The sequence below is a fragment of the Bubalus bubalis genome, chromosome 14 (assembly GCF_019923935.1).
Source record: "Bubalus bubalis isolate 160015118507 breed Murrah chromosome 14, NDDB_SH_1, whole genome shotgun sequence".
Classification (NCBI taxonomy): domain Eukaryota; kingdom Metazoa; phylum Chordata; class Mammalia; order Artiodactyla; family Bovidae; genus Bubalus; species Bubalus bubalis.
Genome location: NC_059170.1, coordinates 17,781,203 through 17,804,691, shown reverse-complemented (window position 1 = coordinate 17,804,691; position 23,489 = coordinate 17,781,203). Strand labels below are relative to the sequence as shown.

Sequence of the window (23,489 nt, the reverse complement as noted above, 5' to 3'; positions counted from 1 at the left end):
AGACGTCTTTATATGAAGTTTTAGAACAGGTGAAATTAATCCATGGTGTTTATGAAGCCAGAACAGTGCTGACTGCTGGGATGGGCATATCACCTGGGGAACTGGGGAATGTTCTGGGGCACTGGAAATGTGCTCATTTTAATCTGGGGGATGCTATACTGTGTATCTGCGGGGTGTATACTATAAAACTTCATCAGCTGTACATGTAAGATGTGTGCATTTTACTAAATTATACCTTAAAAGATTAAAAAAACATTAATAGGTATCCTATTTGCATATAATGCAAAAGCAACAAAACTAGATCATTAAATTCACCCAGATGCGGTTGCCAGCTGAAGACTCAGGCATGTTAAAGAGGGAAACCAAGGAATACCAGAGAGGCGGTAAAGACCTTCTAGCCCCCAAGGAGACCTCCTCCTGGCGAGTCTGGGACCAAGTCTTCACCACCGTATCCCCAGCACCTACCACCACACTCAGTGAAGAGCTGGCTCTCAACAAACTGATGCAAATGAGTGAACGAATGCTGGGATGGAAGCTGCAAGCTGATGGCTCGGATCTGAGCCCCAGGGCTGTGTTGACCCAGCTGGGTGCCCCTTCCCCTCCTCTCTCTTCCACCCCACTCCCACCCCAGTCCCAGTCCCAGGGGAACCATACCTCAAGGAAGTCATCCCCCTCGCTGGGCAAAACCTTGCCCTGCCGCCAGCGCTTGAGGAACCACCTGAGCTTCATGAAGAGCAGGAGGAAGTTGTGCTTGAACTGCTGGGACTCCTGCACCAACATGTTCTTCTCCTGGCTCCAGAATTTCTGCTCCAGCCTCCGCTGTAGGCTCAGACTCTGGAGCTCAAACTCGCGCCGTAGGAGCGCCCTCTGCTGGTCCTCCTTCAGCTGCAAGAGGGACCAAAGCGTGAGCCACCCCAGCTGTCTTGGGGACCCCGATTCTTCCCATTCCAGGCCTCAGATAAAGGCAGAAATTACATGTGGTGCCTAGTGGTGATCCTGCTGGGGATTCTACCACTAGCAGTTCATTCTGTTGAAACAAACAGCTCCCTCTGCTACTCCAGAGAAAGGAAACTCATAAAAACAGCAGCAATCACAGTAATCAGTGGAAATGCTGGGATCTGAACCCGCTCTGATTATAAAAACACTGGCTTTATCTAATGAGCCCAGGTGGGCTTCCCTGGTGGCTCAGATGGTAAAGAATCTGCCTGCAATGCAGAAGACCCAGGTTCAATGCCTGGGTCAGGAAGATCCCCTGGAGAAGGGAATGACTACCCACTCCAGTATTCTTGCCTGGAGAATCCCATGGACAGAGGAGCGTGGCAGGCTACAGTCCATGGGTGGCAAAGAGTCAGAAAAGATTGAGCGACTAACACTTTCACTTTTTCACAATGAGTTCGTACCCGGCACCAGTGTTTCACGTGGACTCTCACATTTAATGAGACACCTGGGAGGGTGAGTGATGATGGCAGGGAGGGGTGACCCAACATGCAAAGCAAAGGCCATGCTTGGGGTGAGGAAGGCTGACATGAATACCCTAGGAAGCAACGAGGTATCATGGCTCAGAGGGAGCCAATAACCTGGATTAGAATCCCAGCTCCACCTCGCCCTGCAAGTGGAGTCCTGGACAAAGCACTTCAGCCCTCTGGGCATCAGTTTCTCCAGGTGTAAAAGGGGGACACCTCACAGGGGAAAACATGAGGATTAAAGGACATGATGTGTGGAAAGTGCATTGCAATCCTGACAGAGAGTAAGGGCTTCATAAATGATTTCTACTATAGCAGAACTACCATCTTGACTACCAACTAGGACTATGGACTTTCTAATGCAGAACTTCAGCTCTGAGCAGGGCAATACTTCATAGATGGGACACTGAGGCCCCAAGAGGAGACAGGATGGGCCTCAGGTCACACAGTCCATGACAAGCCCGGGATTCCAGCCCAGCACAGTTAATGCATAAGCACCAGTGCAGCACGCGTGCAAAGACACAGGTTGCCCCTCACATGCTTGCCTCTGAAAACCCAAGGGCCGCCAGGGTCTCCGCCCTCAGTTCAGGGAAGAGAGGCTGCAGGAGGTGCGGGATAGGACCCCACCCACCTGCACCATTTTCTGATTGAAGCTTTCGGCCTCCTCCTTCCGGAGCTGCCGCTCCTGGGAGAGCTGCTCTTGCAGGCCCCGGAGGCTGTCGTGGGCCTCGGCCAGCACCAGCTGCAGCTCCTTGATCTGGGGTCGAGATGAGGGACACAGATGAGGAGCAGGGAGAGAGCAGAAGGACAGAAACTGCAGTCAAAGGATGACAGTCAGAGGGGAGCGAGACAGCAGGAAGTCAGACCCAAGCTAGCCTTCACGTATACTCCAGGCTGATGGCAGGCCCTACTTCAGTGGGTTGTCATGACGATGAAATGAAACAGTGCACATCAAATCTAGCTATTATTAGAATTTTAACTCGATACTTTCTGGCAAAAATTTGAGGAAAATATACTATGAAAACTAAGTGAATTCACAAAAATGTTCATCTCATTGTTTATAACTGTAATAATTTACAAACAGCTTAGGTAAGTCAGGGATCAAATATATGTGTTTAATGGGTTTATACTTATGTAAAAATCCATTCAACTGTACACTTAAGGATAGTGCCCTTGGTAATTCCCTGGTGGTCCAGTGGTTAGGACAACGTGCTTTCACCGCCGAAGGTGCAGGTCAGGGAACTAAGATCCCACAAGCTGAGAGTGTGGCCAAAAAAACAAAAAGGATAGTGCCCTTTACTATATGTATATTTTTACACTATATTTCAATAACAAGTTAAACAAACTAAACATTCACAGTAGTTAACTATGTGTTAATCTTGTGATCTTGATTTTCTTTTTCCATCCTTATGCTATGCTATTTAGGGATTCTAATTATTTGCTGTTTATAATATAAAAAACTCCTACGAAAAAGACAATAAAACTCTACATTTTCAGGGGAAATTCTGTTTATAAGGATTTGGAGCCAAACAGGCAAAACAAATCTATCTGGTTAGAAGTCAGGATGTGACTAAATGGGGACTAGAAGGGAAGCTTCCAGGGACAGGTCATGGGTTATTCATTGATCTGCTTGCTGATTACACTCCAGTGTTCAGCTTATTAAAATTACTTGAGGGACTTTCCAGGTGGTCCTGAGGTTAAGACTCTGCACTCTCAATGCAGAGGGCCCGGGTTCTGAGGTCCATAGCCTAGACTTTGTGCTCTGCAACCAGAGAAGCCACCGCAAGACGCCTGCGCACTGCAAGGAAGAGTAGCCCCTGCCTGCTGCAACAAGAGAAAGCTGGCAGCAATGAAGATCCAGCACAGCCAAAAATAAATTAAAAAAAAAAAACTTCCTCAGATGAGTTTATAAACTTCCTGTCATCAGGTCCTGAGAATGGCCCAAACTTCCTTGTTTCTCATCCAGCCCTTGTTGCCAGGAAGCTTGGAACCAAAGGAAACACTCAGAATCCATATCAACACCGGCTAAGATTCTCCACAGGTCACTCTGTTCTTGAGTCACCTCAGCCACTCTCCTCCTACCCCTCGCCCCCGCTTGTGTGGGCCCAGACCCACCTCAGAGGCGTAGGAATCATTGTCTTCAGCTCGGTAAGGCCTGAAGCTCCGGCTAGGGTCCGACTTGGAGTCCAAGTCGCTGGTGTGGAAGGCGTCTCGTATCCTGGGCTCCCATTCTGGCAGGTCCCTGAGGTCAGGAGGCTGCACCTAGAGGCACAAGCAGAAGAAACTAAAGGTGACCCCGAGGAGGGGCATGTGGGGGGGCCAGAAACAGCGCCTACTCCAGGCCCCCGGCTCTGTGGGAGCCTCTGACCGGGCACCTGAGGGCAGGGACCTAAGTGGACTCACCTCCGGTGGTTGGCGCACTGCAACTTCTCCATGAATTGTTTTTGTTTTTTTAAATGAATTAACTTTATTTGACTGTGTCAGGTCTTAGGGGCTTCCCAGGTGGTGCTAGTGGGAAAGAGCCCACCTGCCAATGCAGGAGATAAAAGAGACTCAGGTGGGAAAGATCCCCTGGAGGAAGGCATGGCAACCCACTCCAGTGTGCTTGCCTGAAGAATCCCATGGACAGAGGAGCCTGTATCTATCAATGGTGAACGACTAAAGGAACTGTGGTATATTCACTCCATGAGGTCATATCTGGTCTGGAGAACACTCGGAACTACTTCTACCTGAGACAGCAAACGTAATGGTGAGTGAAAGAAGTCAGGCCCAGGTGAGTGTGTTCTGTGTGATTCAATTTATGCAAAGTTCAAAGACAGAACTGAATTGAGAGAAGGGTTACCTTGGGAGTGGGGACAGTGGCTAAAAGGGGACCTGAGGAGGGGCTGCTGGGGTTCTTATCATCTTGATGATGACATGGGTGTGCTCACCTTGGGAAAATTCATTAAGCTGCACATTTGTGTTTTGTGTGTGTCTCTGTACAATATGGTTCAGTAAAAGGTTTATATATATATGTGTGTGTGTGTGTGTATTCACAAATATATGAAAAGTAATAGGGGAGTTCCCAGGTGGTCGGTCCAGTGGTTAAGGGGCTTCCTAGTGGTGCTAGTGGTGAAGAACCAGCCTGCCAATGCAGGAGACTTAAGAGAGGCCAGTTCGATCCCTGGGCTGGGAAGATGCCCTGGAGGAGGCCATGGCAACCCACTCCAGTATTCTTGCCTGGAGAATCCCAGGGACAGAGGAGCCTGGCGGGCCACAGTCCATGGGGTCGCAGAGGGTCGGGCATGACTGAAGCGACTTAGCACTGCACAGCCAGTGGTTAAGACTTCGCACCAGGGGGCGTGGGTTCCATCTCTGATCGGAAAAGTTTTGCCTGCTGCACAGTGCGGCCAGGCAAAAAAAAAAAAAAAAAAAAAAAGCAATAGGGCCCTTGCCTGGGACGTCTTACCTGGAAGTCTGAGCCAAGGTCTTTGGCCAGAAGAATCTCCTTGGAGGGCCCCTGGGAGCTCAAGGCAGGCAGTGTGGAGAAGGGCTCCGGAGGCTCCTTGACGGGGCCCCCTAGGACCGAGTCCGCCTTCCTCGTGAAGGCGTTGAGCTCCTGCTGGAGCAGGCTCAGCCGCACCAGGAGAGCATGCATCAGCTTGGCGTCCCTGGGGCCCTCGCTATTGTTGTCTGGGGCCTCGAGCAGCCGGAAGTCGGCGCACTCGTTGTCCAGATAGGGGCGTAGGCCGGCCGAGAAGCCGTTGGCGTCGGCCACCAGGACGTCGATGGCCTTGCTGACCAGGACGGCCTGCTCCCGCAGCCCCGGCAAAGCCTCAGCCTCCCGGGCCCGGCAGAGCCGAGCGGCTGCAGGCCCCGGAGCCTCAGCCAGGGAAGCTGGCACGCACTGGGCGGAGTCGCCAGCCTCGGCGTCCGTCTCCAGCATGGGCCGCGTGCTCTGGCAGGAAGCCAGGTCACAGCGCTGGAGATTGGAGAGGAGCACGCGGTTCTCATACTGCAGCTTCTTGACCTTGCCGCTGAGTTCGCCGATCTGCAGCTTGGCGGCCGCCAGCTCCTCCTGCGAGGGCTCGCTGAGCACCGAGCAGCTGTCCTCCGACAGCGTCACGTCCAGCTCGTGCTCCGAGCGGTACTTGGCCAGCTCGCTCAGCAGCAGCTTGTTCTGGTCCTCCAGCTCGGCGGAGGAGCGCCGCAGCAGCTCGGCTTCCTCCTCCACGAACTGCAGGTGTCGACGCAGCTCCGCCAGGCTCTCCCCGCACTCGCCACCGCCCAGCGCGGAGAAGGCCAGGCGAGCCTCCGGGCCCCCGCAGCTGCCTCCGCCACCGTGATCCTTCATGTCGTCCATCTCGGCCCGCAGGCCGCGGTTCTCCACCTCCAGCTCCACGATGCGGCGGCTCAGCAGGTTGGCTTCCTCCTCCACCAGCTTCAGATGCACCTTGAGCTCCGTCTCCCGTGAGTGGGGGGCGTCCGCCAGCTCCTCCGCCGACAGGGCGCCGTCTAGGTCCCCGTAGAGCGAGCGGTACTTGAGCAGCTCCTCCTTCATGCCGTCGTTCTCCTTGGCCAGCTTGGTGAGCTTCTTGCACATGAGAGCCGACTCTTCCTTTGCAAAGTGCAGCTGGCACTTCAGGTCCGCGCTGTCCTCCTGGGGCCAGAGGGGGAACAGGGAACAGGCAGGAGCCAGGAAAGTTAGTGTTGGGAGGCTCAGCCACACCGTTTCTGGGAGCTCTAACTACTAGGTGCTGGGAAGAGAGTCTTGACGCTTAAGGCGCTGGGGGTCCAGAGAGGAGGCAGAGAGGCGGACGCAGCACACAAATGGGGCACACATATAGCCTGAGGAGTCCAGGAGGGCTTCCTGGAGTAAGTGACATTCTGTCAGGGTGACTGTTGCTGCTAGTACTACTACCATTGCTACTGCAGTTTTCTCATCTGTAAAATGGGGCAATAACGCCGCCCCCAACAGACCATGAAGAAAATTAAAGGAGACAATATATAAAAAGTGCCTGACACCCTGATCATCCAGAACCACTTGAGACTAACTGTATTCTGTGCCTGACCTGTGCTACAGACAGCACTATACAGAGCAGAGCATGTGAGAACCACGGGTTCAGGGCGTAGTTTGGAGAAGTAAAGCTGGCATCAAAGCTAAGAAAATGAACAAGGGGAGGACGGAGTAGAAACAGGGGAGGGGTGGACACCTCTGGGGACTCCTCGGGCCACTTGTTAAGCCAGGGGCCTCGGGCCACTTGTTAAGCCAGGGGCCTTCAGACTAAAACCTGCCGCTTGGGGTTATGCCGCCTGCGGCTGTGGAGGCTGACCAGAAGTACCTGCACCGAAGACTTCTTGTCCGTCTTCCCCAGGGAGCGCGTTCCTCTTTTCTTCAAGGAGTGCTGGAGGAGGATTAAAAAGAAATTGAACTGAAAGCTCACAAGGGTGATGCACATCCAAGAGCAGTCGTGGTAGCCAGGGTTCCGCTGAGAACCGCTGCCCTCCCCGGCCAGCCCAGCCCAGCCATGGCCAGCCTTGAGCAGCACCAACTGCTGAGTTAGAGGAGTCTTAAGACCACCCAGAGACTGCAAATGGAGAGCCAGGTCAGTACTTAAGATGATTCTGAACCCACCTTCCCAGGGTTCCTCCCCTCTCTCCCACCCCAGAATTGTGATCTAATTGGCTTGAGCCCAAGACCTGGAAGATCTGGGTTTCCATTCTTGTTTGTCTTTCATTCATTCACCAAAGACTCCCTGAGCACCCATCATGTGCCAGGCAGAGTAAGGCATGGAGAATACAGCAGGGACCATGACAGACAGGGTACCCCAGGGGGATATTGGAGTGTTATGCCCAGATCCTCCCCTTAGTACTAGAACATTCCTCTAGTCCCCCTTCCAGCGATGGTCACTGGCTGAGGGCAACTACCTCAACCAAGGTCTTGTGCCCTCCCTGTGGGGGCGAGGGGGGCAATGGGGGGAAGCCACATTCAATGACTAGTCCATGCCCTCTTCCCACACCAGCTCTAGAGCTCCCCATCGGATCAGCTGAAGCCATGAGTGTGAATGCTCCGCAACTCAGCTTCTCCTGCTGCCTCCATCTCTGATGGCATTATTCCAGGAGGATGCTTCCATAAGCCTCTGCATGCAAATCTCCATCTCAGGGGGAATCCTGAGCTCAAGGAACCGGCATTGTAGTGAGAACTTTAATTCAGAGTGGATATTAATAAACAGTAATATTTCTCTTATATTAAGTGAAATAAATCCGACAGGGAAAGACAAATACTGTATGATATCACTTTTACATGGAACTCCAGGTGGCTTCCCTGGTGGCTCAGATGGTAAAGAAGCTGCCTGAAATGTGGGAGACCAGGGTGTCATCCCTGGGTCAGGAAGATCCCCTGGAGAAGGGAATGGTAACCCGCTCCAGTATTCTTGCCTGGAGAATTCCATGGGCAGAGGAGCCTGGCTACAGTCCATGGGGTCGCAAAGAGTTGGGCACAACTGAGCGACTAACACACATTAATAAACAAAATGAATATGGTAAAACAAATCATAATTATATAAGAGGCTTAGAAATGATGAGGAACTGATCTTTTTTTTTTACAATGTAAATGGTAGGTTTTCATGCAGATAGGCTCTGATAATCATCATGATTCAAAAACACAGAAGCAGGGATTTTCCTGGTGGTCCAGTGGTTAAGACTCCATGCTCCCAGTGCAGGGGCGAGGGTTCTATCCCTGGTTGGGGGAACTAGGATCTCACAGGCTGCACAATGAGGGAAAAAACACACACACACACACACACACACACACACAAAAATACAGAAGCAATAGGGGAAGAAATTGATACATTTGATTAGATAAGCAAATTCTATCTGGGGCAAAGAAATGCTCTAAGAAAAGTAAAAATATAAATGACTAACTGGGAAAAAATATTTGCAGTGTATGACACTGACAAATGGTTAATATCCTATATACATAAAGAGAGTCACAAGATAAAGTCCAACAAACCTACAGAGAAATGGGCTAGAGAGATGAAAACCAGTTCACAGGCAAAGAGGGGTAAATGGCTCCAACCATAGGAAGATGGTTCCCTATTCATGGAAGAGAAATGCAAATTAAAACTACACTGAGATACAATTTCTCACCTATCAGATTGGCAAAAATCCAAATATCTGACAACACTTTCTATTGATGAAGCAATGGAAAAACAGGAACACTCAATATCAGTGGCAAGAACGCAAAATGGCACAAGATCTATAGAGGGGAATTTGAGGAACTGTTACAATCATCTTTTCTGAAGTTTCTCAGCATTTAAAAAAGTCACTCAGAGGCATGAGTCCATTGACCACATCTTCCCTTGAGAGGAGTGAGTATTTCACTTAGTGGAGTATAAAACCACTTTGGGGTTGCATTTGACTTTTCAAGTCGGGCAGGTAATCTTTGAGCATGCTTCCAAGAAGTTTGAATACATGTGCTTCCTGTCCGCCACCTCTCACACCCCACCCCTGGAGGTGAGAACCAAGCCTCCTCTTTACTGAAGGCAAGAGAGAGGTCCCACAGCAAAACCAGAGCTGACGTGGGACCAGTTCTGGACAGAACTCTTGCTCTAGCTCCAAAAACTGGAAGGAGAAAATGTATCCTCTTCAACAGAGGCCAGAGTGGACCCAGCACAGTGGCTCTCAACCTGGGGGCAAATCAGAATTACCTAGGGGAAATTTAAAAAATTGATACCCAAGATCCCAGCCCCAGAGATTCTCACATCATTGGTCTGAGTAGGTCCCAGGCATCAGTATTTTTAAATAGCTTCCCAGGTGATTCTAATGTGCAGCTAAGGTTGGAACTACAGAGCTAGGGAGGAAGATGAACCCGAGACATGCTCTTAAGTTTATCTTAAAGCCCAGTCAAATTCTAAAGACACCTTTTGAAATGTAAATGAGGCAGGAAGGCAGAGGCTGATATTTCAGACGCTGGGTGCCAAGAGCAGGAAGGCAGTATTTGAGAAAGGCTGATGGGGGAATCTTTCAAAAGCTAGGAGGTAAGAGTAGGGAAGGTGGGTGAGGGTCACAAAACAAGTCTTTCCACAAAGAGCTCCTCCCACAAAAGAGGTCTGGGAAGGGGATGCTCAGAGAGAGACCCCCTCCCTCGGTGGTGAGGTGGGGGGTCTGGAGTCAGATGGTCAGGGTTGCAGATCTGGGCCTGCCTATCGCAAGTGTATTGGGCTTCCCTGGTAGCTCAGATGGGAAAGAATCTGCCCGCAATGCGGGAGACCCGGGTTTGGTCCCTGCATCAGGAAGATCTCCTGGAGAAGGAAATGGTCACCCACTCCAGTGTTCTTGCCTGGAAAATCCCATGGACAGAGGAGCCTGGCGGGCTATAGTCCATGGGGTTGCAAAGAGTCAGACAGAACTGAGCATAAAACACTTTCACATCACAAGCTGATGGGTGGGTCCGGGAACTCAGGTGGGACGCCTGGGTGAACCACTTCCTCTCCCAGAAACTCCACTCCATCATCTACAAAACTGAGCTACAGATTAAATCACTACTGCAGACCTCCTGGAGGAGGCAAGTGGGTGACAGGAAGGGGAGCCAGGGGTTCCCAGAGACACTGAGAGGTCCCAGCCATTACATATAAAGGACTGAGATGATACAAAACCTGAAGTCATTAAAAAGGGCAGTGGGAGAGTGAAATTCACTGACATGATAAACTCTGAGACAGAAGGAAGGAAACTGTAAAACAAAACCTGCAACCCAAACGTCCACCAACTGATGAATGGATAATAAAACATGGTATATCCACCCAGGGGAATATTCATCAGCCATGGGAAAGCATGGCGTCCTGATCGATGTTACAACATGCTTGGAAACACTGTGCTGAGTGAAGGAAGCCTGTCACAGGAGGACACATCGCATATGATTCCATTTATATGAAAAGTCCAGAAGAGGCAAATCCACAAAGGCCAAAAGTAGATTAGTGGTTGCCAGGGAGGAAGAGGGAGTGGGGAGTGACTCGATGGCTTGAGGTTTCTTTGTAGGGCGATGAAGATGTTCTGGATTAGGGAGCCGTGGTGGCTGTACAACTCTGAGTACTCTAAAAACCACTGAACTCTACCCTTTAAAAAAGACAACCTTTATGGTAAGTGAATTATATCTCAAGAAAGCTGTTATTTAAGACAAGCTAGAGGGGGGCTTCCCTGATGGCTCAGTGGATAAGAATCCACCTCCCTATGCAGGAGACACAGGATTGATGCCTGATCTGGGAAGATCCCACAAGCCGTGGGGCAACAAAGTGGCTGCACCGGAACTACTGAGGCTGGGCTCTACAGCCGGGGAGCCGCAACTACCGAGCCCACGTGCTGCAGCTGCTGAAGCCCGCACACACTAGAGCCCGTGCACCGCAACAAGAGAAGCCACTGTAATGAGAAGCCAACGCACCACAACTAGAGAGGAGCCCAAGTGCCAACAAAGACCCAGCACAGCCAAAAATAAATACATAAATAAAATTATTTTTTTAAAAACTAGAATGTGTTACCATCTTTATAAAAATAAGACACATGCATGTGGGTATACATGTGTGCATGTGCATGGTGGGGGGATATGATTTAAAGAATATACACCCAGTTGAAAACAAGGAGAGTACAGAGAACTTGCACGTCTCACCTTTCTAACCCCACATGTTTTTGAGAGAAGTGAAGACATAGTCCACCAGTGTTTTCTCCTTAAAGTTTTTTAAAAATTACATAATTTTTAAAAAGTAAATTAATACATAAAGCTATATTCTCACTGTAAATCTATACTATGCTGACAAAGCAGGAGTCCCCCTGTTTATACCCTCACCCAATCTCCTGAGGGTGACCACAGCCAAAGGTTGGCTGGAGCTCCTTCTAGACCTCTGGCTCTGTGTTTAAAATACTGAAATAGATGGTGTTCTTTTAGACTTTCTTTCCTTCCTATGTTTACTTGGCTCTGTGATCTTTGATTTTTATAATAAGCACCTTAAGCAGAAGAAAACCCCCAAACATCCAGCATTTAAAAAGACAGCCTGTGTTCATGCTACATTATCATGTATGTTACAGAAACTGTGCTTATAACATAATCCCATCTTTATTTTGAAAAATACATACAGAAACAACTATACATTGTAAAGCACAGAGAAAGGCCTGAAAAGGCACAAACTAAAATCATGGGTTACGCTGAAGCAGGCATCGAATTGAGGGAAGTGGTTAGGGGAGGCTTTCTTCTTTTATGCATGGTTTTTATCATTTCTTATATTTTGGAGAGCACACTCACATTCATTTAACTTCCAAAAAATCCAAAAGGGAATACAGTTCAGTTCAGTTTAGCTGCTCAGTCATGTCCGACTCTTTGTGTCCCCATGGACCGTAGCACGTCAGGCCTCCCATCACCAACTCCCAGAGTTTACTCAAACTATGTCCATTGAGTCGGTAATGCCATCCAACCATCTCATCCTCTGTCGTCCCCTTCTCTTCCTGCCTTCGATCTTTTCCAGCATCAGGGAATACAGTGAACCCATTAACCGGCTGTCTCACCCCAGGCAACCAAGGCAACCAGAATCTGCTGTGTCCAGCCTTAGAGGTATGCTAGGCATGCATTTATGTGTTTTTGTAATGAAATTTTTGTTTCACTGACCTTGTATTACTTTTCTAGTCAAAACAAATGCATATGTACATTTCAATATGTGTGCACACACATAGAAAAACATACTGGAAATACAACAGATTGGAAAGAACTCAGACCCAAACAGTAATCTGGTAATTGCACAGAGGAATTCCCTCTGAATAGTGGGCTACAGGTGAAACTTTTCTCCTTATGGCTTCCTTGTATTTTGTAGTCTTTCTCTACTAAGCATATGTTAACTGTCAGGTGAAAGGAGAAAGTTATAGTAAAGGGTTTTATTTTGTTGTGTTTTTTTTAACGTACTTTCCCCGAGGAAAGTCATGAACGCCTTTTCAATAGGCAGAGGGGGCGCTCTGAGTGCCCACCAGAAAAGGAGGGCAGGACTTCTCTGGTGGTCCAGTGGCTAAGATTCCACGTTCCCAATGGAGGGGGCCCGGGTTCAATCCCTGGTCAGGAAACTAGATCCCACATGCCACAGGTAAAGATCCCACATGCTGCAACTTAGACCCAGGGCAGCCAAATAAATAAAAATAAATTTTTTAAAAAAAGAAAGAAAGTACAGGCGGTGGGCAGAGAAGAGGGGCTGAAGCAGGAAACCTTTTCAGGACCAGAGTGGCTCCAGTCTTTTCCGGATGGAACGGACCCTGCCCCAACCCCATTTCAGCCACGTGGGCTCCCATAGTGCTCTGCGGCTCTGGAGGGAAAACAAGGCAGGCTCACAGAGCACACAGTCCTTCCTCCCCTTTGCACGGCAGCGGCTGGTCAGGCGGGGCTCCCTCCAGGGAGCCAGGACGTCAGAGCCCCTTTGTGGAGCCCCCAGGGGCAGATGTTCTGTTCCTGAGCCTTGCAGGGTGGGATGGGGTGGGGCGGGGCAGGACAACGCCTGAGCACCCACAGGAATGCCAGTCACATGTACCGGACCCCGAGGGCACACTCCTTGGCTGCCAAGCAGCAGGGGGCTTCCCCACCCACGAGCAACGCACAAGGCCGCCTCTGGGCAGCCAGGGTGGCGCCTCTAAGCATCGCTGGTCTAACGGCTCCTAGTAGCAGCAGGAACTCTGTCCCCACTTGCCCTTCACTCCCTTCTTGGGGAGACCAGGATGGTGCCCGCGCCCCCCCAGCCTGCACTGGAGAGGCTGCGGAACACAACTGCAGCGGCCCCCTGCCTGCTAACACCTTCCATCCTGCCAGGAAACAAAGACCAACCTTCAAGGAATAAAATGAGCCTTCTGCCAAAACAGTTGGGTAGATTTTCACCCAGTTTAGAGGGGATGTTTGGAAAGGTCTCCTGAAAACACAGACTGTGCTGTGTGGATGAAATTTCCTCCGGAGTGGTGGTGGTGGTGGAGGGGGATCTGGGTTGGGGGTGCATCTCAAAGACTGAGGCATTCTTGGCTGAAGAACCTAGAGAGTGGGTGTGGTTCCTGGCTGGGGGAGACCACTGGGGAGGAGGAAACAGAGAGTGGTTTGACAAGGGCCCCAGATCAAATCACTGGGACAGACGCCGCCAACTGCAAGCGCTGTCTTGCAACTTAACTGCTCCTTCTGTGGGCAACTGGCAGCCTGATATGGAGAGCTTCTTGCTAGAGGCAGCAGAAGCATATTTACTTACGACTTATTTTTTTAATTTTATGTTTTGGCTACGCCTCGTGGCCTGTGGGATCGTAGTTCCCTGACCAGGGATCAAACCCGCACCCCGCTGCATTGGAAGTGCAGAGTGCTACCACTGGATCGCCAGGCATGTCCCAGGAGCTTAGTTATTAGATTAAGGTAAATACTTCTTCGGGACCACAGCCATCATAGAGGTTGTCAGGGTGCTGACACAATACTGATAACCAGCACCGATCGAGTCCTTACCTGCTTTGTCTTGATCAATTCTCACAAACACCTCTGAGAAGCAGGGATTCATAGTCCCATTTTATAAATGAACAAACTGAGCACTAGAAAGGTTGCACGATTTGTCCAATGCTACAGGTACTTGCCAATAAGTGGCAAAGCCAGGATTCAAACCCAGGCCCATGTGACTCCAAGTTCAAGTTCGTCCTGCAGCACACAGGCCATTAGCAGGGCTGCACGCCATGATGAATCCGGCAGACGGAGAGGGGAGCCCAGATGAACTGATGCTACAGTCAGTGCCCTTCTTACCCCATAAGAGTGGGAATCAGGCCAAGAAGCCCGGGCCAGAGAAGGAGGTCCTCACTGGAGTAAGCAGCCTCTTCAGAGGTCCTGAAACACAGCAGGGTTCCTTCCGGGAAGGCCCCTGGATGGGGCAAGGAGCGCAGGGGCATTGCCATGAGAGTCAGTGTGCTTTTGGAAGATGGAAAGAGTCCTTTCTCCTATCCCGTCTACATACAGCAGGTCCATTCCAGGTATATACCCAAGAGAACTGAAAACATGTCCACCCAAAAACCTGTACACAAGGGTTCACAGCAGCATTAGTTCATAACAGCCCGCAAAGTGGAAACAACCCCATGCCCATCAACTGATGAATGGATAAACAAACTGTGGTCCCTCCATACAAAGGATTATTATATGGCCATGAAAAGGAATGAAGTACTGACACCTGTCTCAACATAGACCTTGAAAACATGATGCTAAGTGAAAAAAGTCGGTCACAAAAGATCACGTTGCTTGATTCTATTTGGATGAAATGTCCACAATAGGCAAAACCATAGAGACAGAGAGTCTCTATGTCACTCATACACTCATACATGAGAGGTTGCCACGGGCCGGAGGGAGGGGGGAGTGGGCAATGACTGTTGACAACAGAATGTTCTGGAATTAAATAATGGTGATGGTTGCACATCATTATGAATATATTAAAACCCATGGAATTGTACACTTTAAAATGGTGAATTTTCCCCTGGTGGTCCAGCAGTTAGGACGCCACACTTTTACTGCCAAGAGCCCGGGTTCAATCTCTGGTCACAGAGCTAAGATCCCACAAGCCAAAATAAACACATAAAATGGTGACTTTTATGGTATGTGGACTATATTGCAATTAAACAATTGCCAAGAGGAGTACCATCTATAAAACGTGGACAAAATGGGAATTCCCTGGATGTCCAGGGCTTAAGACTCAGAGTTTTCACTGCCAAGGGGCTCGGGTTCAGTCCTGGGTGGGGGAACCAAGATCCCACAAGCCTCGCAGCATGGCTAGAAAGAAAACAAAATAAAATGGGGACAAAAATCACTATGTACCTTGGGAGGCTGTTGGCTACACCACGTGAAGACACATAAAATGCTTAGTGCAGCGCCTGGTACAGAAGCGCTCAGACACAGCAGCTTTATTATAATAAATCCCATCAACATTGATATTGGCTTTCTGCCTAAAATACAAAGAAGGGGAGTGATACTGGATTGGGGTTGGGGGGCTGCTATTACGATTTTTGAGCTGCAATCCAGCTGGCAACAGTGCCACTGCAGAACGTGGCTGGGGCAGGCCACCCTCCCTTCTCTCCAGCAAAGTGCCATCTCCATAGCAACCACATCAGCTCAGGCCAGGGGCTCCTGTTCCCAGCCGGGTGACAGCATCGCCACAGCAACCCGTCAGGATGGCAAAGGCAGATCTCGGTGATGGGACTAGAGCAGCTCTGGCAGAAGAATTGCTAAGGGACCCCTGTCTCCATAGAAACCATATCAGGAAAGAGAAGGAGGGGGGAGAGGGCAATCAGCCAATAAACACAGGGCCACGCCTCTCTGCCCAGATCCTAAGACTCCAAGGGACATGAGGGAAGGCTAAACCAACCCTGCTGATATCACCTTCAAGAGGAAGTGAGGGACTTCCCTGGAGGGCCACTGGCTAAGGATCCACCTTGCAATGCAAGGGACGCAGGTTTGATTCCTGGTGGGGGAATGAAGATCCCAAATGTTGCGGGGCAACTAAGCTTGTCCACCACAACTAAAGAGTCCATGTGTCACAACGAAAGATCCGCATGACACGACTAAGACCTGCTGTAGCCAAATAAGTAAGTAGGAAGTGAACCAGTGTTTCCTGAGCATCTACTGTGTGCCAGGCCCCACAAAGGACTCTTTACATGCTTGACTTCATTTAAAATTTCACTAATAATCACCATGCCCCCCCTAAAAAAACCCCTAACTACAGTAGTCATAAACTCCCACCACTTCTAACACCTGAGTTCAGTGGGTTTTTCCCCAGATTTCCCTCCAGGCTATGCATTTTTGCATAGACACATATACTTCAAAACCAGTTTGTTCTGTATAGGTCTCCAAAATAATTAGCGAGATTGCACAACATGCATGGTTCTATCATTTCCTTTTTGTGCTTAACAATGTACCTTAGAAATCTTTCCACATCACTGCATATGTATCTACCTTGAAAAAAAAAAATGGGAAAGTATACCTAATATAAACTTTACCATTTTAACCATGTTTTCCTTTTATGGTCGTAAAATATACATAACATAAAATCTGCCATTTTTAACCAATTGCAAGTGTACAATTCAGTGGTATAATCACCACTCACCTCCAGAACTTTATCATCACCCCAAACTGAAATGTTGTATGTAGTAAACAATATCTCCCCACACCCTCCCCCATCCAGGTTCTGATAACCTCCAACCTACTTCTGTTTCTATGAATCTGACTACTCTCAGTATCTCATCCGAGTGGAATCATACAATACTTGTCCTGTCGTGTTTGGCTTACTTCATCGAGCACAATGTCCTCGAGGTTCACCCACATTGTAGCCTGTGTTGGAATCACATTCCTTCTTAGCATTACACATACAATGTAAGTACATACTACATATTTCTTTGTTCATTGATGGACATGTAGGGTGCTTGTACCTTCTGGCTACTGTGAATAATGCTGCTATGAATGCTGTTGTTGTTTAGTCGCTCAGTCGTGTCCGACTCTTTGCGACCCCAGGGACTGCAGCCCACCAGGCTCCTCTGTTCATGGGATTCTCCCGGCAAGAATACTGAGTGGGTTGCCATTTCCTTCTCTAGGGGATCTTCCTGACCCAGGGATCGAACCTGGGTCTCCTGCTTGGCAGGGGGGGTTCTTTACCACTGAGCCACAAGGGCGGTCTGCTATGAATATGGGGGTACCAATATCTGTCCATGTCCCTATTTTCAATTCTTTTGGGTATATACCCAGAAAGAGAATTGGCCTATTTGGTGACTCTGTGTTTATTTTTTTCAGGAACTGCCATATTACTTTATTCTTTCTAACTTCTTCATAGTGTTCTATGGCTATGAATCTTATGACTGATCACGAACCTCGTAAGCTAGGTACTGTTATTATCCTGACGTCACAGAGGAAGAAACTGAGACTTAGAAAGCGGAGGTAGCTTCAGGGTCTCAGCCACATCTCAGCCAAGGAAAGGCTGGGTGACCTCAGGCAAGCTCTCCCTCTCTGGGCCTCCTTTTCCCCCTTTTTTTTTTTTTAATTTATTTTAATTGGAGGCTAATTGCTTTACAATATTGTAGTGGTTTTTCTCATACACTGACATGAATCAGCCATGGGTGTACATGTGTTCCCCATCCTGAACCCACCTCCCACCTCCCTCCCTCCCGATCGCATTCCTCTGGGTCATCCCAGTGCACCAGCCCTGAGCACCCTCTCTCATGCATCGAACCTTTCCCCCTCTTTTACAGTAGGAACAGCCTGACCTCCAAGGCACTTTCTAAAACTGTCTCTCCTTTTCACTATGAAGGGTGGCAACAATGAGATGTGTGGAGACGGTGCCCTCTGGCACCAGGCCAGGCCAGGTCACAGGGGACAGGAGGCTGCCTGAGGGAAGGGGGCCCCCACCCCACCCTGGGAAGCCCTGAGCAGCACATACCTCCCTCTCCACTCTGAGAAGCCTTTGGCACATCACACTAACACACCCAGCGGGAAGGGCAGCTGAAGGACTGCTCTGGCCTCGGGGCCGTGGTGTGTACTGGAACGCTGGAATGCCTGTCCCCGGGAAGATGAGGCCTATGCCCCAGCACAACATATGATCCTAGGATGCCTCGGGAGCAGTCAGACAGCTGAGGCCCAGCTGGGGCCAGAAGGCACCCAGGCTGCCTGGGACACAGAGTGCTGGCTTCTGGAAGATTCCAGCCCTTAGGCATCGCCTCTGCTGGTGGTTTCCAATCGGTGCACCCCAGTGGGCCCTACTGGACCTGGAGAGCATTCCTTCCTCCCTCGGGGCCATTTTCCCATCCATAAAATGGGTACAATCACAAGTTCACTGGGCCTATTATGGAAATTATATAAAGTGTCTGGCATGGTGCTTAACATGTTGTACACCTAACACATGGCAGGAGGAAGAACGGGCTGCCAGGTGGGAGGGGCACTCCTGAGCAAAGACAGAGAGCCTGGTGCCTGGAGTCACATTTAAGAAGCAGCTGTGTCCTAAAAATGTGCTGAGACACCAGTCAGAGGCCAGCCTCAGCAGTGACTCTACACCGAGTGGGAGCGCCTGGCTGTCCCTAAAGCACACCCATAAAATATATCCCACTTAGTCCTTCTGATGACTTGGAAGTATTACTATCCCATTTTACAGATGAGGAGACTGAGGCTCAGAGGGCTGGGCTCTAGGCTGGGCATTGCTGCATGTTTTCTCAGGTAATCTCGCACCCAGTTGTGCTCCTCTGATGGCTGGCTGTCTCCTTCATTGGCCTCTGGGCTCCTGGAGGTCAGGAGCCAGGTGTCTCTCAAGCACCACTGTGTCCTTGGTGTCCAGCACACAGTTCTCACAGGAGGTGCTCAGGAAGCATGTGCTGGACCAATGAACGAATAGACAGCTCTGCCAGGATGGCATAACAGTGCAGAGCAGAGGTTCAGAGACGCTGGCTGGGGTGGGGCTGGCACATGCCTGCCCAGCCCAGGCCTGGCCCTTCCAGGTAGGACAGGACCCTCACCTCTCTCGGCCGCTCCAGCTCCGTCTGCAGCACCTGCTTGGCCAGCTCAGTCTCGATAAGCCGCTGCCGAAGCTCCTCATTCTCCTCTTCCAGCCTCGCCCGTTTTTTCTCCACTGCCTCCAGCTCCTTGTGCAGCCGCACTGAGATGTCTTTAGAGACCTGAGCAAAGGTGAGTTACAAGCAGGGCATGAGCAGGCTGAGGGCCATCCCACCTTGGCCACAGAGCAACCCCAGGGCAGGCAGTTATTCTTATCACTCCCACTTAAAGAGGAAGAAACTGAGGCACAGAAAGGTCAAGTAACTCAACAAGGGTCACACAGCCAGGAAGTGAGAGAACCAAAACCCAAACCCAGAAACCGTATGCTTCCTGTGTTCACATCATGGTCCAGCTCCTAGAAAGTGAGAGGCCCTGTCTATCCTTAGCAGTGCCTTTACATTTATCTGGATCTTTTAATGCTTCCAAAAGCCTCTCCCATCCACCTTCTCACCCAGTTCTCTCAAGAGCCTATGGCAGGACCAGAAACTCATTTTTATTTATGTATATATGTATGTTCTTACTTATTTTTGGCTGGCCTAGGTCTTTAGCACATGCGCACTCTCTCTAGTTGAGGAAATCAGGGGCTACTCTCTAGTTGCGGTCCTGGGCTTCTCTTTGCAGTGGCTTCTCTTACAGAGCACGGGCTACAGGTACACAGGTTTCAGTAGATGTTCCTCTTGGGCTCCTGCGACAGGTGGAATCCTCCCTGACCAGGGATTGAACCGGCAGGCAGAGTCCCAACCACTGGACCATCAGAGAAGTCCCAGAAGCTCACTTTAAAGAGAGGGGAGGGACTTCCCTGGTGGTCCAGTGGCTAAGACTCCACGCTCCCAATGCAGGGGGCCCGGATTCAACGCCTAGTCAGGGAACTGGATTCCACACGCTGAACTAAGAGTTCCCATGCCACAACTAAAGAGATCCCGCATGCTGCAACTAAGACCCAGCACAGCCAAATAAATTAAAAAAAATAATAATACATAGAGGGGAAACCCAGAGCAAGATAGACTCCCCTAAAGCCCTTTGAAGCCCATTTTTTCTCTGCCAGTGACCAGCATATATTCCTGAGCAAATCATTTCCCTATTCTGCCTCTGTCTCCTTCACTACAAAATGGGTGCAATAATAATAGCACAACCTCACGGGCCGACAGGAGGCCTGAATCAGCTGTTGCACCGAACGCTTGGCCCAGGGCCTGCACAGTGCATGCTGGGTGAGTGGTGGCGGCTGCTGGGAGAGGCTGAGTCCAGAGAGGGCATGGCTTGCTGGGGGTCACAGTGTGACACAGACCCCGAGGCCTGTTTCCAATTGTCTGGGATACAGAACATGCCCCAAATGACAGAGGCTGGGCAGCCGTCCAGGTCATCCCTCCGGGAGGAGCTGACAGACCCACAAACCCCAGGTCACCAGCTCCAGGACTGTGCTGCAAAAATGCTCCATTTCTTCAAGGACACCCCCTGTCCTATCCCCTGATGGTGGGGGTGAAAGGGTAGGAAAAGGGGTCCCTGGCGATGAGGAAGGCCCTTCTTCTTTTTTTTTTTTTTTTTGACTGTTCCAGGTCTTAGCTGCAGCATGCAGGATTTAGTTCCCTGACCAGGGATCGAACCCTGGGCCCCCACACTAGGAGCATGGAGTCTTAGCCACTGGCCCACCAGGCAAGTCCCAAGGAAGGCCCTTCTGAGATGGTAAATCATAACCTCCGTCCCTAAGAGGACTGAGCACCAGCATTTGTTGAATGCCTGCTATGTGCCAGATTCACCCATCTTCACCCCAATTATGCCCCCATTTTGCTGGCAAGGAAATAAGAGGCTCAGAGTGCAAATGACCTGCTCAGAGTCAAACAGAGATTGTGTGGGCTGAGCTGGGGGGACCTCAGGGGCTTTGGCTGAAGGACCGTGTGGCCAGGACTCCACAAGGGGTACAAGGACATTTGCCAGCAAGAAGGATGAGGCAGACAGCCCAGCGCCTCGGGCCTGCCAGTCTCGGAAATGACCGTGGCACCTCCTCCCCGCCGGAAGGGAAGAGGGCCCTCCCTGGCTCTGCCTTCTGCCTGGGCCCAGGCCCAGCTCAGCACAGACCCCTTGGCAGTGTGCAAGGCAGGCCAGGAAAAACAACAGCCAGAGAGGAAATTCAGCACTCCCTCTCTCTCCTCCCTCCGTTGCCCACTGCCTCTCTCCACCCTTGAAGATCTCCAAGGGCGGCCAGAAGCCGGCCCACCAGGCTCCTTCCACAGTCTCTCTAGGCCCCCAAAACCTTCCCCCTCCACAAAGTGGGGTGAGCGATTCCTCACTAGCAGAACAAAGACGTTGCAGGTGGCAAAACTGGCTTCAAGCCTAATTTCAACCCTCACTGGGTGTGTGACCCAGGACAGGAGTTTTTTTAACCATCTGAAGTCTCGGTTTGCTCATCGGTAAAAGGGGGTGACAGTGCCTTGTCACAAAGGCTGCCGTGGGGAATAAACAGCACAGGGCTTGGGCTGATGCCTGAAACATAGCAGGTACTCAAAAGTATAATGATTTGGGGGACCTTTTGGTGGTACAGTGGTTCAGATTCCAAGCTTCCAATGCAGCAGGCACAGATTCGATCCCTGGTCAGGGATCCCACATGCCACGTGGTGTGGCCAAAAAAGAAAAATGATTTTGTAATGCATTGTTAAGATTACCGCTTCACCTCTGCGCACTAATTTTATCCGACTTGGTCCAACATCTCATAGCCTCACTCTTGAGTTTAGTGTCAGTATTTCTGCTAGAGGTATTCAGCCCCAGGCTTGTGGCTCTGGTCCCAAGTTTTAGGCTGTGGGGTCACCCAGTGAGCCCCTGTCCTGATGAATACTTCATTCATTCATTCACTCACTCATCCATCTGCTTAGCCCCCAGCGGGCAGGACTGGTGGAGCACAGAGGTCCAGAATCCAGGCCATGTCTGGGCTCCTTCATATCTCTCTATCCCGGTAGCAGTGCAGAGTCTGGCATATACTAAGTGCCTAATAAATGCCTGTTGGATGAACAAACTGATCCGAGATTCCAACAAGCAAAATGGGCGGTAGGCAATGAAGGAGTGAATGACTGACATATGGAGCTGCACGTGGCCAAACTGGGCTGGGGATGCGCCCCCAACCACCCACACCCCCAAATGTCCAGAGGGGGCTGTGTCCCTGACTGGGGTTGAGGGACCAGCTGCTGGGGGGGACCCAAGGCTCCTCTCCCAACTACATTCCCACCTGGGCAAGCTCCTCTCTACCTGGGGTTCACTCCATTCCCACCTAGGCCTCAACCTGGTGACCAGGTGACCCACTCCCCACCAAGAAGGCATGATCAGTGTGGATTCCTGGATCTTCTGAGGTCCATGAGTGACTCTGTGGATTTCATCCCTTCCATGAGTCCTCAGCTGCCTTCTGTCTCCTTCCCCAGGAACCCCTTTCTCCATCTGCTCTCTATCCCCAGGGGTGCCTTGTAAAGAATGCCTAGCGCCAGGTAGCTTACAGAATTCCAGTGTGGACAAATCTCAGATCCCCACAGAGCCCGGTGCCCCTGATGAAGGCCCTCAGCAACAAAGAGCACACGTCTAGAGGGCAGGAGCCTTGCTGTCTGGGCCTGTCCCTTCCCGTCTCTGAGTCTCAGTGGTCCTTGGCCCCCTGGCTCCCACAGGTAAGCAGGCAGAATCAGGTCACTCCCTGAGCAAGCACCACGCGCCTTTCAACCCTCAGGAAGTACTTTATCATCCCCATTCTGGGGCTCAAAAAGAAAAGGTCACTTGTCCAAGGTCACACACTAGGAAGCTACAGAACCAGATTTGAAATCAGGTGGGTCAGCTCTGGAGTCTTGCTCTCAGTCTGAGCCTGCTGTTGGCCTGAAACTTGAAAACACATTGTGTTAATATCGATAATAAAAGTATTAATAATAAGCACAGGGACTTCCCTGATGGTCCAGTGGTTGAAAATCTGCCTTGCAATGCAAGGGATGCAGGTTCTCTCCCTGGTCAGGGAATTAAGATCCCACCCATTAAGGTACAACTATGGCTCAGATGATGAAGCGTCTGCCTGCAATGTGGGAGACCTGGGTTCGATTCCTGGGTTGGGAAGATCCCCTGGAGAAGGAAATGGCAATCCACTCCAGCACTCTTGCCTAGAAAATCCCATGGACAGAGGAGCCTGATAGGCTACAGCCCATGGGGTCGCAAAGAGTCGGACCCGACTGAGCGACTTCACTTTCACTTTCACTTTCATAGAGCCTATGCACGGCAAGGAAGATCCCATGTGCCATAACTAAGACCCAGCATAGCCAAAAACTAAATATATATATATATATTTTTTTTTTTTTTTTAAAGCACAACCTGTGCTCACAGCATCAGGGGCTCAAAGGGCCCCACCTGCCTGTCTCATGTGATCCCTTCACGACCCTCCCAACTATCCCCAAGTTGGGGAGACTGAGATACTACAGGAGGCGAAGCAGCTGCAGCTTCCGGAAACCAGGGCAAATCCCCAAAGCACAAACAAATGCTCT

The 23,489-nt window shown here is 50.3% G+C and overlaps 1 protein-coding gene and 1 long non-coding RNA gene across 5 annotated transcripts in view; one reads left to right on the top strand and one right to left on the bottom strand.

Moving 5' to 3' along the window:
- SOGA1 (suppressor of glucose, autophagy associated 1) overlaps positions 1–23,489 on the bottom strand; it is a 71,328-nt gene that overhangs the window by 21,839 nt on the left and 26,000 nt on the right. For 3 of the 4 annotated variants that reach the window (XM_044927670.2, XM_044927672.2, XM_025263505.3), the window contains exons 3-8: positions 18,957–19,115; positions 6,785–6,847; positions 4,912–6,102; positions 3,579–3,725; positions 2,095–2,220; positions 655–885 (exon numbers count right to left, since the gene is read on the bottom strand). In XM_044927670.2, the coding sequence (XP_044783605.2) occupies positions 655–885; positions 2,095–2,220; positions 3,579–3,725; positions 4,912–6,102; positions 6,785–6,847; positions 18,957–19,115 (1,917 nt within the window). The remainder of the gene's footprint in view (positions 1–654; positions 886–2,094; positions 2,221–3,578; positions 3,726–4,911; positions 6,103–6,784; positions 6,848–18,956; positions 19,116–23,489) is intronic. The other variant, XM_044927671.2, reaches the window with a different exon arrangement.
- Positions 4,104–7,689, top strand: LOC112578719. Its single transcript, XR_003103043.3, has 3 exons — positions 4,104–4,236; positions 6,818–7,048; positions 7,466–7,689. It is a non-coding gene; the product is annotated as an uncharacterized LOC112578719 (long non-coding RNA).